This window comes from Sarcophilus harrisii, chromosome 2, assembly GCF_902635505.1.
Source record: "Sarcophilus harrisii chromosome 2, mSarHar1.11, whole genome shotgun sequence".
NCBI classification, from domain to species: domain Eukaryota; kingdom Metazoa; phylum Chordata; class Mammalia; order Dasyuromorphia; family Dasyuridae; genus Sarcophilus; species Sarcophilus harrisii.
The window spans coordinates 258,640,449-258,656,650 of record NC_045427.1 but is presented as its reverse complement, the minus strand read 5'-3'; the positions used below and the strand labels follow the sequence as shown (position 1 = coordinate 258,656,650).

Below are 16,202 nucleotides of genomic sequence, written 5' to 3'. Positions count from 1 at the left end.
CTAGACTGATTATACAGTTCAGTCTCATGAAGAAAATATAAGAGGAATATATTGAAGCGTATCATATGTACTTCTATGCAGTCTCGCCTTCTTCCAATCAGAATTCTACAGAGTACAATAAGGAATTTTTGTTAATGACAGAAATTCTGAAGAGATTCCCATAAATTCCAAGGAATAAGAAGTCCCATCAGTTAACCCTCTTCTAAGACAAGATGGGGAAATGCAAGTTTATGGCAGAGGTTCCTAATTGGTTTTTTTAGAGATCATTGTCCCCTTTGGAGTATGAGAAACCTATGGGCCCTTTAAACCTGTGGGTCCCTTCTCAGAATGTTATTAAATACATCAAATAAATGGGTCACAAATGAAAACAATTATATTAAAATAGTTAACAAATTTTTTTTAACATTTGTGTTTCCCAAGTTATGAATTCCTAAGTTAGAGGCAGCTTGTACAAATATATACCATGTAAGAGTAAAATGTGGAGTACCAATTCCAAAGCTCATCAAGGAGAATGAAGTAATTGGGTAGGTACAAATAATATCCCATTATAACAAATGAGATTATAAAAAAAAAAAAAAGGCTCATGGTAGCAAAGTTGAAATAATGTCACAGATTTAAAATAGGAAAGGGACTATTTAAAGCAATTGTCTAGTCCAGTACCTTCAATTTACAGACCAGGAAATTAAAGTTTTTAGAGGGTCTAACTTGCCTATGTTGACACATTAAGTAATCAGAGCTGAGATCTGATCTAGATCTTCAGATTTCAAATCATCCTACAAGAACTCTGGTTTTCAAAAATAAATTCAAAATAAATGGTCCAGTTCAAATATATTGTTTTATAGGGAAACCAATTTGGTCATCTTGTTTACATCTATAATCATACAGATATAGAGAGAAGCATCAAGTTGGGCTTTCTACTTTTTAAAAATAAGTTTTTATTAACATTTTTCTTTAATTAAAAATCTAACACTATTTTAGCAAATTTTATTGATATTTTATTGACATTACATCATCATAAGTAATCCATAGTATCCTTCTACTCTCCCCTTCCAGTCATCCAATATGACAAATAGTATTTTTTAGAAGAAAAAAAAATCAGCACAATTAATATATTGAGAATCCAAAATCACGTGCAATGTGTAACATGAGGAATTTTTACTTCTTTTATTTTGCCATCAATTGTGTAACAAAGTATTAGACTAGAACTAGGGAAGCCCTGATTCTAGTCCTGGGTTTACCTTTAAGTTTCTTGGATAAGTCAGTAATTTCATCTTTCTGGACCTCAATTTCTTTATCTGTTAAATGAGGAAATGAGACTAAATGATCAATCTCTAAGATACCTACTAATGCTAAATCATATAATCCTTGATCAAGCAGCAATTACCCCATGAACTTTTTTTAACCTTAAACCATCTCTGCATGAAAACCTAAAATTTTTTAAATTCGTTAAGTGACACTCCATGACAAATATCACACCCCAGCATTCTTAGAAGAGAGAAGGGATGAAGGTAAGGTGCACATAATACTATTTATATTTACTTATTACATTCTTTTCACCTGTTGATTCATTATAGCAAGCAAGAGTCAAATGTTTTTCTGCAATCTTCATTTTTAACAATATTTAATTTCAACAATGCATATTCCATTAAATTCACTTAAATATGACTTTTCCTCTACTGAAAAAGCTTAATTGAAAACCTTACTGTTGGCTTTTTTTTTTCTTTGAAAAATAGAAATGAGTTTCAGAATCAAATTATCTGACTTTTGGGAATCAGGCCCAGAATTTCCTAAGAGAGAATCTAAAGCAAGTTCAAAAAAATTGATTGGTAGGCTAGTCGAAAAAGTTTTGCAAGAATTACTTTTAATTTAAGCATTATCTTTATTTGTAACACATTTTCATTATCAAGTTGTAGCAGATCTGTTTTCATCTTCTTTGGCAAACATTAATTATTATCTTAGATAAAGGAATCTTATGTTTATGAAAACTTAGTAATAAAAATAATAAAAATATCAAAAAGTTGCTTTATATAACAAGATTCAATAATATAAGGCAAGCCTAAAAGTCAGTTCTGAACTATCTCTTGATTCAAAGGCCAGCAATGGCATGCATAAACCAAAAGTTTATCCTTGGAAAGTATTACATGGTATTTTTTTATTGTAGTTTTATCTTCCTAATTAAAAAGTAGAATGGAAAAAGGGCTATTAGCTTTGAATTCAGGAATATTTAAGTCACTTAACCTTTTGATATACCAGGGAGTTTTTTATGACCCCAAATTTGGAGTTTAATTACTGAAGAAATCACAGGTTCAGAAGGACAACAAACAAAAACCTCTTCCCCATTATACTTCATTTAAGCAACTAATAAAACTAGGTTATATTACTTGAATAAATGCCAACTGACAGTAGAAAGAATTGGTTGAGAGTCAACGTGCTAACCTAGGATTTGAAGTTTGTTATAAATGATCCCAAATTGATTTTAAAGAATTAATGATAATTTCTTCCCTTGTCAGTGAATGGAAATATAGCATTCATTATGGCTTTAAAAAGTTGTAATATAATCAATAAGGAACTAGCTATTTGAGGTGAAGTTTAAATGAACTTTGGGTTTTTAAAACAATATAATTCTTAAATAATTTTAATTTTAAAAAAGCATGATTAAAAGCTCTTTTACTCTTGATTATTAACTAACACTTCATTTGTCAGTGTAAACAGGCTCATGACATTGAGGAAAAAAAACCCTTTTTAATTTTATGATTGGTTTAATCAGTAATTACAGGGTGGGGACCATTAAAAACAAACTTTTATGATATTATCTGATATGTCCAATTACACAAATATGGTGTAACAAAAGTTACAAACTTATATATGCATATGTACATTATATACTGAAAAGTACCAAGCTATATATTTGTATACATAAAAGGAAATACATCTATGACAAGTTTAACTAAATCATACATTGCTTATTATAAAGAAAGCAGTTGAGGGTAATGGGAATAATATACAAGTGAGGCACTTTTTGAGGTCAGGGTAGAAAGCAAATGGCACTATTTGCAAAAAGGAGAGGCAGTGTGTTCACAAAATCTATGTACCATTTATAGTGCAGCTTCAAATACAAAGAGTTTTACACTAAACAATGCTTTAGAATTTTTAAAATTAATCACAAAGTTTTTAGTTTAAGCTTTCAGGAACAAAGGCTAACATTTAGCAGTGCACCAAAGCATACGGAAGTTGATAACCACGTGGCTGCTAAAGCAAACAGTAGCTTAAGGCCTATTAACATCTTTGCTTTCTATCAATCACCGTGGTCTAGTTTTATTTCATGTATGAAATTGCTTGAAAAGCACATTACAATGGCATCACTTTAAAATTTAAGGTTCAATCTCAAGACAGATGGGGATCATAAGGAGGGATAGAACAAAGAAAAAAAAAGGTATGTTTGTGCTAGTTTCTAGGGCTTTTTTTGAAAAACAATTGAAGTATAAGTCAAAAAAAAAGCGAGGGCCACTAGTGTCTTCAGATATTTCAAGGGACCAATGTTTACATTTAAATACATATTATATATACACACACGTGTATATATTTATATATATATTTTAAATGAAGGAAAAATGATATGCTTGCTTAACAGACCATTTGCTAGGACTTTAAACAATATTATATAGAATAAAGTACAGGATGCAGTCATAAAGTTTCAACAAATATTAACAGGTGAAGCATGTTTTTTAGGACATGTGATGCTGTTTCAATCATCCAATAGTCATATTCTGGATCTTACCTCAATTTAAAAAAAAACCACCTTATTGTGCTGTTCAATTAATCAAAAAAGCCCCTAGTAATGACAGATATTTTAAGCATGATCAGAAAGTGCAACTTATTTTAGTGTTACCTCAAGAGCTAGTTATGAGCACAGCTGTTTGCATAATCAACAAAACTAGATATTTCAATCCTTTGTCCTTTACATACTACCTTCGGACCATCACTTTCCCTTCTCGCTCACGCATACATACACACTCACAAAATCCCTTACTCTAATGAATTTGCAACAACACAATCACTGGCAAAATTCTCAAAAATTTTTCCTTCAGCACACATTCTTTGTGGTTAAGCTTTCTGCCAAGAAATAAATTATCAGAGCAGAACGAGTTTCATATCTGGCCATATAAGAATTCGATATTTACTATGTTGCCAGTTCTAGATAATCTGTTACCTTTCAAGGGAAACTTTTATGGTTTATATTCCCTATTAATAATCAAAAAAGGGAAATGACAAAGTTTTCTAGGCTTCACCAATAAGGGGAAAAACTTAGCTTTTTCTAAATATTTTTTAATTCCTGGTGTTCTGAGGCCAAAGTGCCTTTTCTGAATCGTCCCTGACCTGTAAATACTGGGGTGTATATCATATCCTTTATTCCCAAAGGTTTTTCTGGATGGATGTCATTCCAGCAGGTGGAGCTGAAGTGCTATGGCTGAGCAGTCTTCAGAGATCAAACATTTCTACCCTGCATGGCTAGGATAAGGAGACATCACTACACAATAATAATAGGTAGGCCTCAGGAGATCGTTTCTTTCCATGTCACTTGGCAGGTTGTACTGGCTACTTTCAACATCACAAACAAAAACCTAAGGAACTTTTCAGAGGAAGGTCCAATTGTCAGAAGCATTAATGGGCAGTATAAATAAACAGTCCTTAATTTACTTAGAGGTTTGATTTCCCTACATATGAGGATACTTATGGACTGATAAAGGTATCTGTTTCCATGTCACCAGTCCAGCTAATTTAACATAATCTGTCCTTCTATAAGGATCCAACTATATTATATCATTAGTTTATGGCATAGATTGATTTTCCTATGTTCATCATGTTATTGGCAGAGAAACTGGGTGTATTAACTTACAAAGACCCAGGATGAAATAATAACCTGTTACATCCATATTCATAATTTTTAATGAAGCAAATTGTTTTAGATTGTAAAGGAAAGAAAAAGGAAGGGGTGGCAAAATTGTAGCAGCAAAGTGGTTAAACAAATTGAAAATATTAATGCACAAATTCATTAAAAATATTAAAGCATATCTGTTGCATATAAAATACAGTACAGGAATAGGAGTTGCACTATGTTGATTAGTGCTCAGAGGAAATTGTTAAGTTTGTTTCTTCCCAAAAGTATATACACAGTACAATTCCACAGCATTTTCCTATACAGCCAGCAAGTTCTTTTCTTCAGTTGTTCACACCTTGCTCAAACCTGAATCAGAAACTTAAGCACTGACAAATAACAAATCTCATTCCCAAGGGAAAAAAAAAACAATCACTCTCATTTTACCAATGAATAGTTTTGAAAGTTAACAGTCTATTCTGGGAAATCAAGTTTAGCTGAAAATGTGATGGGTGAAAATTATCCACAATAGCAGCTTTCAAATATATAAATTGTAAAAATGAGACTTAAGACTGCTGCTATAGTGTTAATGTTCTTGGATTTAGCTCATCTGAATGATATTTAGTACAAAACTAGAAAGAAGCTCTTTTTCATAACTTCTATAGTTATCAATATATTTGTCTTCTTTTCAATGTGAAATAATACTTCAAGATGATCTATGTACACAATGTTGTCAGTTCAAGCTGTCATATAAATATAAATGCTTTCTTTAAAAAAAAAAGTATCTTACAGACAGATAGTGTTATATACATTGTTCAGTTTGATCTTGGGGCAAGAAAAGGAAGGTAACAAGCTTTAATATGATATGTAAAAAGAAATATATGACAGTAAAAACCTGCATAGAAAAGGAGCTTCAAAAGGTAGTGTGATTTTTAATTTTCATTGCCTATCATATCTCTATATGCCATAAAAAGGACATTTTTGTCAATTTCAATCCCTCTCCTTTTCCCCTCTATTCCCCCTTCCAGATTCCTTCCCAAAGCACCCTCAACTTAGAGTTTTAATGTAACATTTTAAAAAAATTATTAAAATTGATTACTAAAATACAAAAAATGATTCGTGGAACACAAGGTTAGAACATTATCCAATTGTTATTATCCAGTAAGTAATACACAGCAGATTTTTAAAAAACTTATAAGATATTTCATTCATATACTACTGGATTAGGCTTTTAAATCACACCACATTTTATTATAAGATATTATTTATGCTTTTGCCAGTTCAAATAAAAATGAAGTTCTGCAACAGAAAAAAGTGATGTTACCATGGGGGCGGGGGCGGTGAGGATGGGTGGGGTAAAATGACAAGCACTAGGATTAAGCCCAAAGATTTTTAATAAAACAGCTGAACATGATCCTAGTTGGGTAAAATGATAGATGGAGACATCAAAAGAACATCTTATTATAACTATTTGGTTATATCTTTTAACTAAACATTTGTAAATGCAGTTAAATATTTTAGAGGAGCAAACTCCAAAAGAAAACAACTTGCTGGTTGAACAACACAAACCCCCCCCCCCTTTTTTTTCTGATAATGTTTAATCAGTCTTTTCTATATATATAAAAATAAGTGTTATGTTCCCATCAGAACATCAGACAATTACATCTGTGCTTTAAAAAAAAAATTGGTCACTCAAGACTATTAGAATATCTTAAAGGTTTTAGATTACCAGAATGTACAGATATAACTCAATACAAACTGCAGTTGGAGGGAAATGAAGATGAAAAGATCAATTCATTCTTGTGGAATAAAAATGGAACTAACTAGACGAGTTAAATATTCAAAATATGGAATGTGATAGCAGATATGAGTGTATCTACTATAGAAATAGGAAGGGGAAGAAAAGTTTATTATGTCATAATTCGTACCTTATGCTTAGTTAAATATAAACATTTGTTATTTATACATAAAACTGATTCCAAAAAAACAACTAATAAATGATTTAGTTGCACTTCAGTTTCATTTCTGAGATCTGTCAAGTGTTAACTTTTCTTAGTTTGAAATCAACCGTCACTAGTGCATTTTTTTTTGTTTAATTATGTGTCAAATGCATTCAGTTCTTTTTGAAGATCCCTCCCCATCACCTAAGCCATAAATGTACAAAATGCCAAATTGATTCCTTTTTAGCTGAATCAGAGTTTGCACCCTTATAACATTGCCAATAGCTAGAAATGGCTTCCTTTCTCAAATAATCCTTTACAACTTTCAACAAAACGGGCCATGCACTTGAAGGAAACAGTCCAGCATGGCTGCTAGCATCTGAGAAATGGCAAGAACTGACGAGTTCTGCGGCTTCTTCCCCGGTTGGCCTCCCGGGATGCCAGGCCAGATGCCCCGCCGCTCGCCAAAAGCCTCCACAAATCCAAGTTAGCTAATTCCTGGAAACAAAGACTTCAGACCCTCTCCGCCCGGGCCGGCTTCACCCGGCGGCCTTGTGTTTGCCCCCGCAGCAGCCGCAGGCCTCGCCGCAGCGATGGCACAGCCGCAAGGGCACATAGCAGCACATGCATGGCGCGATGAAGGACAGCGCCACCAGCGCCAGCCACCGCAAGCAGAACTTGTCTTCGCTGGTGTCACAGGAGCAGGGGTCCGAAAAGTCTCCCTCTGAGTCCGACATGCAGTGGTAGAGCATGCTCTCGGCGCAGAGCATGCAGCTCACTTGGTATATGCATCTCTTAATTGGGTCGGGGGCGTCCTGACACTGCCCCCTGCCATTTTCTTCATGGTTAAACCTCTCCTGGCAGTACACGCAGCGGGACCGCTCCCCGTCCTCTTTTCTTCTTTTGGACTTCTTAAACTTTAACGAGGAAGGCTGCGTCTTAAATACCACAGAGTCTTTGATCGCATTTAATTTAGTCCCATCCCCACAAGAGTACAGATAGTCAGGTTTTTTACTCTCTGATTTTGAAAACTCAATATTAGAGTCTGTCTCATCTCTCTCCAAGTCATTTTTCCACATGTCAGGATGCCTGTAATCTGCATAACGACGTATTAAAATATCACGAGGGTTTATTCTGACAATTTCATCTTCATCTTGAAAACTGACGTGCCTGATGGTTTTCAAAGGTGCCTAAAAAGAAATATAAAAATAACAAGTCAGAAGGATTAAAAAATTCTAATTAAAAAAAAATTCTCTGGCAAGAGATCAAATTTTAGAAAAAGGAATCCTCTACCCTTCTCTACCCAACATCCTACACTGTGAGATACTATAAATAACTTCTTAAAGAAACTATTTTTGGTTTGTTACCATGATGGGTTTTTTTTAAAGTCAGTTTCCTTAAAATAATATTTTATTTTATGGACAGGCCTTTATAGCCAGATATAACAAGAGGGGCTTATGGGAAAGAAAAGGATTCATGTCCTCACTACCTAAAAGTAACATGGCTCCAGCAAAACTTTTCAACTCTTATTCTATAATTTTGGGAATGATTAGGTGGATTCAACATGAAAATCATCACTAGCTGATGGTTGTTACAGTCTTAATTTAGAAGAAATGTGAATATATTTGTTAGGGACATTCTGTCAATTAAACATAATTTGTTTAATCTGATGATTACATACAAACAGGCTCCACTAAATTAAGGGAAAAAAATCCTTGACTTGATAAAGAAATAATTAACAAGCTGTCAATTTGTGGCCTGTGGCTGTAGCAAAATAGAAAAGCAGCAAATATAGCTCAGTCACTACTTGCTGAAATCTACAAAGTCCAGAAGGAGCTTTAAGCCAACTTAGAAGAAGTGTAAGTCTGACCAATGAATTCGAGAATTAGGTTTCTCTCCTGTGAACATAATCTGGCTTTAAGTCTTTGATTTATAACAGTTATAGAGAAATTTATACATGTACATAGTTCATATACTAAAATAAAGCACATAATTAATTCACTTCACTGATCTGCAGCAAAAGAGGGCAAGAGCACTAGTAAAAACCATTCTTTTTTTCTCACTAACACTGGAATCTGTAGTAATTTGGCCATAGCTATATGGTACTCATTTCCAACTATTCTTGTCTACTAATGGAGCAGCACTGGCACTCTCCTGGTTTTAATTTTAAACTTGTGATAAGGTTTCAGCAGTGTCAGGTAGCTCTTCTCTTTTTTTTCAAATATGTACACTCACATTTTAGGGCTTAAGATACTATGAAAAAGTTTCATTTCTTTAAAAATATTATTTTGGATTTTTTTGAAATTCAGAGAAAAGATCCATTCTTGGCACTAAACTTAGAGGGATACACAAGAACAAAAGTTTCTAATACCTTCTAATAGGCTTTACTTTATAAAGTCTGTCACTGGAAAATTCAGATGTAAAGCTAACTCTAAAACCTGTTAGTTGACACCTCAGAGACTTAGGGATATAATCAATTATAGCAACAAACTACCTAGATGAAAGCTTTTCAAACAAATTTCCTAATGTGATCTAATTGTGTGCTAAGATATTGTCACCTCATGTAATTTTTACTGCTATAATTTCAATGTAAAAGAGTCATATTATGAAGTATTTCAAGGTGAATAGGTAATTTACCCGATTTTGGGATTTCAGACTTCCACACTCTTTTGAAACTTGCCGGTGCACATATTCACCAGGTCTGCTCTGAAGAGAAGTGTCCAAGTCCGACTGGTTAAATGCTATCTGTAATATTAAAGATTTCTAATTAAGTGACAAGAAAATGGAATCCTGTTTTCTATTCAAACACAAATTAATGTGTTTTTTTCATTACTGTTTATATTTCTAATATTACACAAATCATTTCTAATATATTTGAAAAATTTACTCTAACAAAAAAATCTTCATTGTGTTTAGTTTTTCCTTCTCTACACTGCTATTCTTAGTTTGAGAATAGTTACTTATCAAATATACAGTTTGTAGATTATGTAAATGACTTGTTCCTCAATCACGTCCTCTACAACAACCCAAGAAAATTTTAATTCTGATTGTTTAGTCCACCAAAATTTCAAGTTGCTTAAAACTAATGGCTAAAACAGGGCTTTTACTATTCTCTGACTGATAAATTAACATAAAATGTGAGAATAGTCTGTATTTCCTTTTCATGTTTTGAATCATTTGAAAAGAAGTACAGAAATCATGTGGTTTTCATTTGTTCGGTTTAGAGATGCTATCTTTAGTTTTATTATCTAATAAATATTTACTGAATATATGCAATGTGTTCAGTAAACTATAGGTGCTATGGGGAATGTAATGAAGTATAAAGGAATAATTTCTTCTTGTGATGAACTATGTATTCTACCCTATAAAGCGCACAACATGGATACTATATCCTTTTCCCTATACCCCCTTGTCAATAATAACCTTCCCCGGGGATCTCATATGCTACCTTATTTTGCAATTCTTAATGTATTATTGTGTATAATAATTAGTTCTGTTTATACCTCATCCCCTTACTAGAAGTTTTACCTAATCTAATTTTTTTATTTTCCCTAATTCCTAGTACAATGCTACCCCAGTAGTACTTAAAAGAACCTCCCCTATAATTTTTCCTTTCACTAATCTTTCTCCTCATAATGTATTCTAAAACACAATAAATTTTCTGGAAAGCAAGGAAAAAATGAATATTTAAAGCAGGTGTTATTATGGATTGATTGATCAATTAAGATTTAGAGTTAAAAGAAACCTTACAAGCCATCTAGTCCAATTCACTCTTATTATGTGAGGAAAATGAAATCTAGACTAATTGACTTTAAATCACATAGTATTCACCAAAAGGAAGATCTGAACTGGGGTCCTTGGATGTCAAAATCAAAACTCCAATATTCCCTCTATGTCTTCATGAGGTGCTGCTAGAGATTTTTTTTTTTTTTAAATTCTATAGTTGGAGAGAGAGCCATATACAGGCAAAAAACTGAAAATTAATACTGGCAATATATGATTAATTATCAATTAAGTGTTATCAGAATTCAGTGGCTGATAGGATCACTGTCCCTTGAGCGGTCAGGGAAGGCATGAGGAAGAAGGACTAAGTTTGAGCGTGGGAGAGTAGGAAAGGTTTAAATAGGTCAAAAAAGAGGAGGAAAACTTTTGGAATCATGGGTTTTAATTTGTGTTCTGACATGTATTCTTTCTCTACTAACCATAAGTACACTTTAATTTTAATTTATGTATATCTTAAAAATATTCTTTAGAAGATGATTTTCCAAATCAAAATTTGGAAAGCCAGAAGCACATAAGGAAAGTCAGAATTTTCTTAACTTTATTCCCACAGAAAATAACATTACTCTAACATGTAATAAAAATCAAGAGATCTATATTTAGCGATCCATTCATTCATTTTTTCACATTTATTAAGTTGCTATGTGGCACCATATTAGACACAACAGATACAAGGAAAAAAACTGAAAAAGTTCCTATCCTCAAGGAACTCATATATAGGAAGAGGATCAACTTCAACATAAATATATACATACAAAATATATAGAGTAAATAGAAAGTAATTTTCAGGAGCAGGGGGTATGTGAATGAGATTAGTTATCAGGGACATCAATGTTTATTTAGTCCTTCTATTAGGGTTAACTCCTACCTAACAAGAAGCAAATGGAGAATCAAATATATTAGCATTTTTTACATAGATTGCTAAATTTTCATTTCTTTGGGAGTTTTCAATATCTGAGATATAGCAGCTATATAGGTTGTTATGTATCCAAAAAGCTATTATGTAATTAATGATTTGATAATTCAAGATCAATGAATCTCAACCTTTTTGTGTCTGAAAGGCTCTTCTCAGATACTGATTGTACTACTATTAGTACCTGATCACAGTCTAGAAAATACTAACAACATAAAGTTCCTATGAATTTTGTAACAATATTAAAGGAATTTTTATTTTATTAATCACAACAGCATACATATAGATATACATACACCTGAAAAATAGTAATAGTCAATGCTTGATACGAATAAGGATTCACAGACATTTTGCAGTAACAACCCAGTAGTGGGAACCATGAGCAGAATTTGCCAGCAGAAAGAGCTTGACTGAGATGCTTTTTAAAACAAAGCCATCATTACACTCTAGTTCAGAGAATTTTTTGAAATGTACTCCAATTTGGCAATGTCATTTTCAAGGTACTAATATTCTATGATCTTGGAGTTTTAGGTGCAGCAATTGTATATTTTCAAGACAAATAAATACAAGAAAACTACCACCATTCTAAATGATTATACCAAAAAATGAGCTTGACAAGTAACTCCTTTTGCCTTTTTGTTTTACACCAAACCATCACAATATGGTTTTGCTCCCATTTTCTACAGCTTAATGAGATTCTTTTACAAGTTTAGGCAAAAATGAAACTATGCAGAAATTATATGTAATTTTCCAACACCCAAAATGTCATTACTGTACTTCTATCTTGAAATCTCTTTAAATGTGTTGAAAGCTATTAACAATGTAAAACTATGTACAATTGCAAAGAAGTGCATCATCTAAACCAAAGTGTAAAAACTAGTATGACCACTGTCTGTAATCTTTGAATAAAAATACTTAAACCTCAAAACTCTCAAAATGACTCTGTTGAAACTTAAAAAGGTGAAAAAAAATATAGAATCTTTTCCAAAGATGATGACAGAGGTTGAACTGAAAACGAGAGTGTTGTATAGATTGTTTTTAGTAGTTTTCAGCATAAAGTTCACATTATGTAGAAAGAAGGTAATAAAAATATCTTGAGAAGAACCATAAGATATTTCATTATGCAGTTTTCATAAAGTTCACAGGGTTCATAGAATGTCAGAGTTGGAAAGCATTAAACAGAGTACAGTCCAACCTCCCTCCCTAAATTTTTTAATAGGAGGAAACCTAGCATATATAGATGAAATGACTTATCTAAGATCACAGAATTAGTTGGTAAGTGGTTCAAAGTTTTGTCACTCAAAATTAGGATTTAAACCTGATTTCAAATTTGAAGCTTTCCTCACTATACTTTAATGCTTCACTTTAATATGGTTCAGTTTTATGGACACCAAAGACATTTTTAGATCAAGGTTCTGATACAGTGAATGAATAATAAAATAAGAAACCAGAGACTTAGGTTCTTTCTTAAATTAAACTGCCAAGAATTCCAATTCTATTGCAGAGTGAATCTCTGTTGGGCTGGTCATATTGTTTGAATGCCAAATGTATGCTTGCCAAAAAAGACTATTTGATGGAGAACTCAAAGAGGGCAGGTGCTCACAGGGTGGTCAGAAAAAGTGATACAAGGACATTCTCAAGGTCTCTCTTAAGAACTTTAGAATTGACTGGGAGACATGCAACATCCTGGCACAGGATTGTCCAGCATGGTGTGCCCACATCAGAGAAGGTATTGTGGCTATGGGCAAAGCAAAATTGAATTAGCTCAGAAGAAACATGGGACGTGCAAAGTTAAAGAATGCACTTCAAATTTTCAGAGGGACTATGTGTATCCAACCTGTGACACAGCATTCCAAGCTTGTATTGCTCTCATCAGCCACAATTGGACACACTAAATTGACTTTAATATAGTGATGTTATTTTTGTCCTCTTTGAGAATGAAAGCCAATAACCAACCAACCAAAGTTTACAAAGTGTTTTGCATCCATTATTCATTTGAGTATTCTACCCACATTCTGGTGCTGTCTTCTTTTAATCAAATCCTTTAATGATGGAATTATAATCCAAATCAAAGGAAATGTCCAAGGAAAACAAGAATGGGTAATGCACAGTAACAAAGAAGTACTAAAAACAGAGTATATGTATACATATGTTGCATTTAACTTATACTTTGACATATTTTACATGTATTGGTCAACTTGCCATCAGGGGAAGGAGTGTGGAGGGAGGGAGGGGAAAAATTGAAACAAAAGGTTTTGCAATTATCAATGCTGAAAAATTACCCATGTATATATCTTGTAAATAAAAAGCTATTTTAAAAAAGGGTCATGGGAACAGATACAAGGAAAACTTGCGTTAAATAGTTTTATAAGCTCTCAAAATGCATCGTTCCTTGGAATCTATGTTATTCAGACACCATGCGAAACCTTCAAGGGAGAAAACACCCTCTACAATCCAAGGCAACTTATTTCATGTAAAGAAAGAGCCTAATTTTTATCAACTTTTTTTCTTGAAATCAAGCCAGAATCTACCTCTCTACCCAACTTCTACTCATTAGTCCTAGTTTCTGTCTTCTGGGTCAAGTGGAAAAATTGTAATCAATTTTTTATATACTTTCTTCCTAATACTTGAAAATAGTGATCTTTAATCTGAGTGTGCAAGCACCTCACTATTCTGGTCATGTTCATCTGTGTATGCTAGTTTGTCAATGATCATCTCAAAATGTGGCTCTCAGAACTGACCCCAAAACTCCAGGTGTGATATCCTCCAGGACTGAGATCATTAAGATTATCACTTCTCGCAGTAAACACAAGTGTTCTCTACATGCAGTCAAAAAGGGCATTATCTCTTTCTGGCTGACATGTCACACTAATAAGTCATGTAGTCTATTATAATCTACTTGTCTTTTTTCCCACATGAACTTCCATATAACCATACCTTTTTATCCTGTCTTATCTAATTGATGTTTTAAAATCTGGGAATATGATTTTACATTTATTATATGACAAATATATGTGTGTGTGTGTATATATATATATATATATATATATATATATATATATATGATATTTATTACCTTACTTTTATAACAAGTGACTGTTTTCTTACTTGATTAGCTTGGCTTTGTAGGAACACTCTTCTAGAATTCAAATCTTCAAAAGGTGAGGGTCTTATATTTGAACTTCTATAGGGCTCATTGGTAATAACAGTTTCTGGTTGGAAAAAGTGATCTTTTGCTAGAGAGCTGGAAGTATCATCTTCTGTTACCTATGGGAGAAAAGAAAACTTCATTATGTTCCCTGGAATGAATATTAACATGTAATTGAAAAAAGAAAAAAAGATATGTTTGTTTAATACAAGAAGTTCCATTGACAGGCTTATTATTATTAGGAATACTATAGACATAGTATACCTGGATTTGGGCACAATATTTGACAAAAACTGTTGTGCTATTCTTGTGGAAGAGATAGAGAGATGCAAACTATATGGCAGTACAGTAAAACAGGCTTAGAATTGTTTGAATGAATGGACCCAAGGCATATTCACTACCAGATCTAGATAGTAAGTTAGCAAGAGTTTTTCTAATGGAGTAACCAGAGTGTCTCAGGGATCTGTCCTTGGTCCTATAATGGTAAAAACTTTTAAAAAAATTAATTAGATGGGTAAAGAGAAAGATGGTCCAGAAGCATTTATTAAGCACCTTATTATGTTCCAGGCATGGGCTTGTGATCTAATGGGTGGAAGATAACATAGAAAAGAAGCTGAGAAATAGGGAGAGGGGTAGGTACCAAATACTGGGAGATAATGGAAAAATCTGAGAAGTCCTAAAATAGATTAACAAAGTGAGAAATGGAGGCATGCTTATCATATATGCTAAGTAAAGTTAAGAGGATTATTTACCTTCATGGATGTCATAAGCAAAGTAAAAAAAAATTCTTTATCAATCAAAAAGCATTTATTAGGCATTTATCATGTGCCAGGCACCCTGTTAAATGCTGAGTATATAAATAAAGATAAAAATAGTTTTTGCCCTCAAGATCACACTATAATTTCAAAAGCAAAATGCAAATAAGCAGGGAAGAGCTGGGTGTGTATGGGGAGGAGAGCAAAGATGTTAGAGTAAAAGGAACTAATGTAACTGAGATTCCCTCCACAACTTCTTCAAAGAGATGTATAAAATGCAACAGACCCAATTCTGATGGAGAAATCCAGAAAGAGTTACAGTGAACCTTTTGTTTGGGCCAAATCTGCATAGAGAGACAATGGTTGTAAAATCACATTAGCACCTAGGAAGGTGCACACCAGCATAAAAGGAGGTCCCAGACTCATACAGGGTACCCTCAGATAGATATTAGAGCATTGCAAGGGAATGGGTGCTAACTGGCAGATTTGTCACTCACTACCCAGTCTTTAGGTAGAAGATCCAGGACAGAGAACTGGGCAAGACAGTGCCCTTCCCCAGCCAGTAAGTCCCTGGGCAGTATACAGAGAAAGGAGGAAAGTGAGAGGCTAGCAGGAGTATGGCTCAGACCCTAGGCACAAAACAAGGTTTAACTTCTAGCAGTTAGCCCAGACTACAAAGAAATAACCAAGGCAAAAAGCCCAAACCAAAGGAGAGTCTATAATTTTCCTACTTTGAACCAAAAGCAGCAAGCTATGCTCGTATAGACTCAAATACAGGTCAGAAAACTTG

General features: G+C 33.4%; 1 protein-coding gene across 1 annotated transcript in view; it reads right to left on the bottom strand.

The window, feature by feature from the left end:
• Positions 1-970: 970 nt before the first annotated feature.
• Positions 971-16,202, bottom strand: part of SPRED1 (sprouty related EVH1 domain containing 1) — a 123,583-nt gene continuing 108,351 nt past the window's right edge. Inside the window, exons 5-7 of the mRNA XM_031952066.1 lie at positions 14,618-14,776; positions 9,454-9,561; positions 971-8,006 (exon numbers count right to left, since the gene is read on the bottom strand). Coding sequence (XP_031807926.1) covers positions 7,356-8,006; positions 9,454-9,561; positions 14,618-14,776 — 918 coding nt within the window. The 3' untranslated portion in view covers positions 971-7,355. The remainder of the gene's footprint in view (positions 8,007-9,453; positions 9,562-14,617; positions 14,777-16,202) is intronic.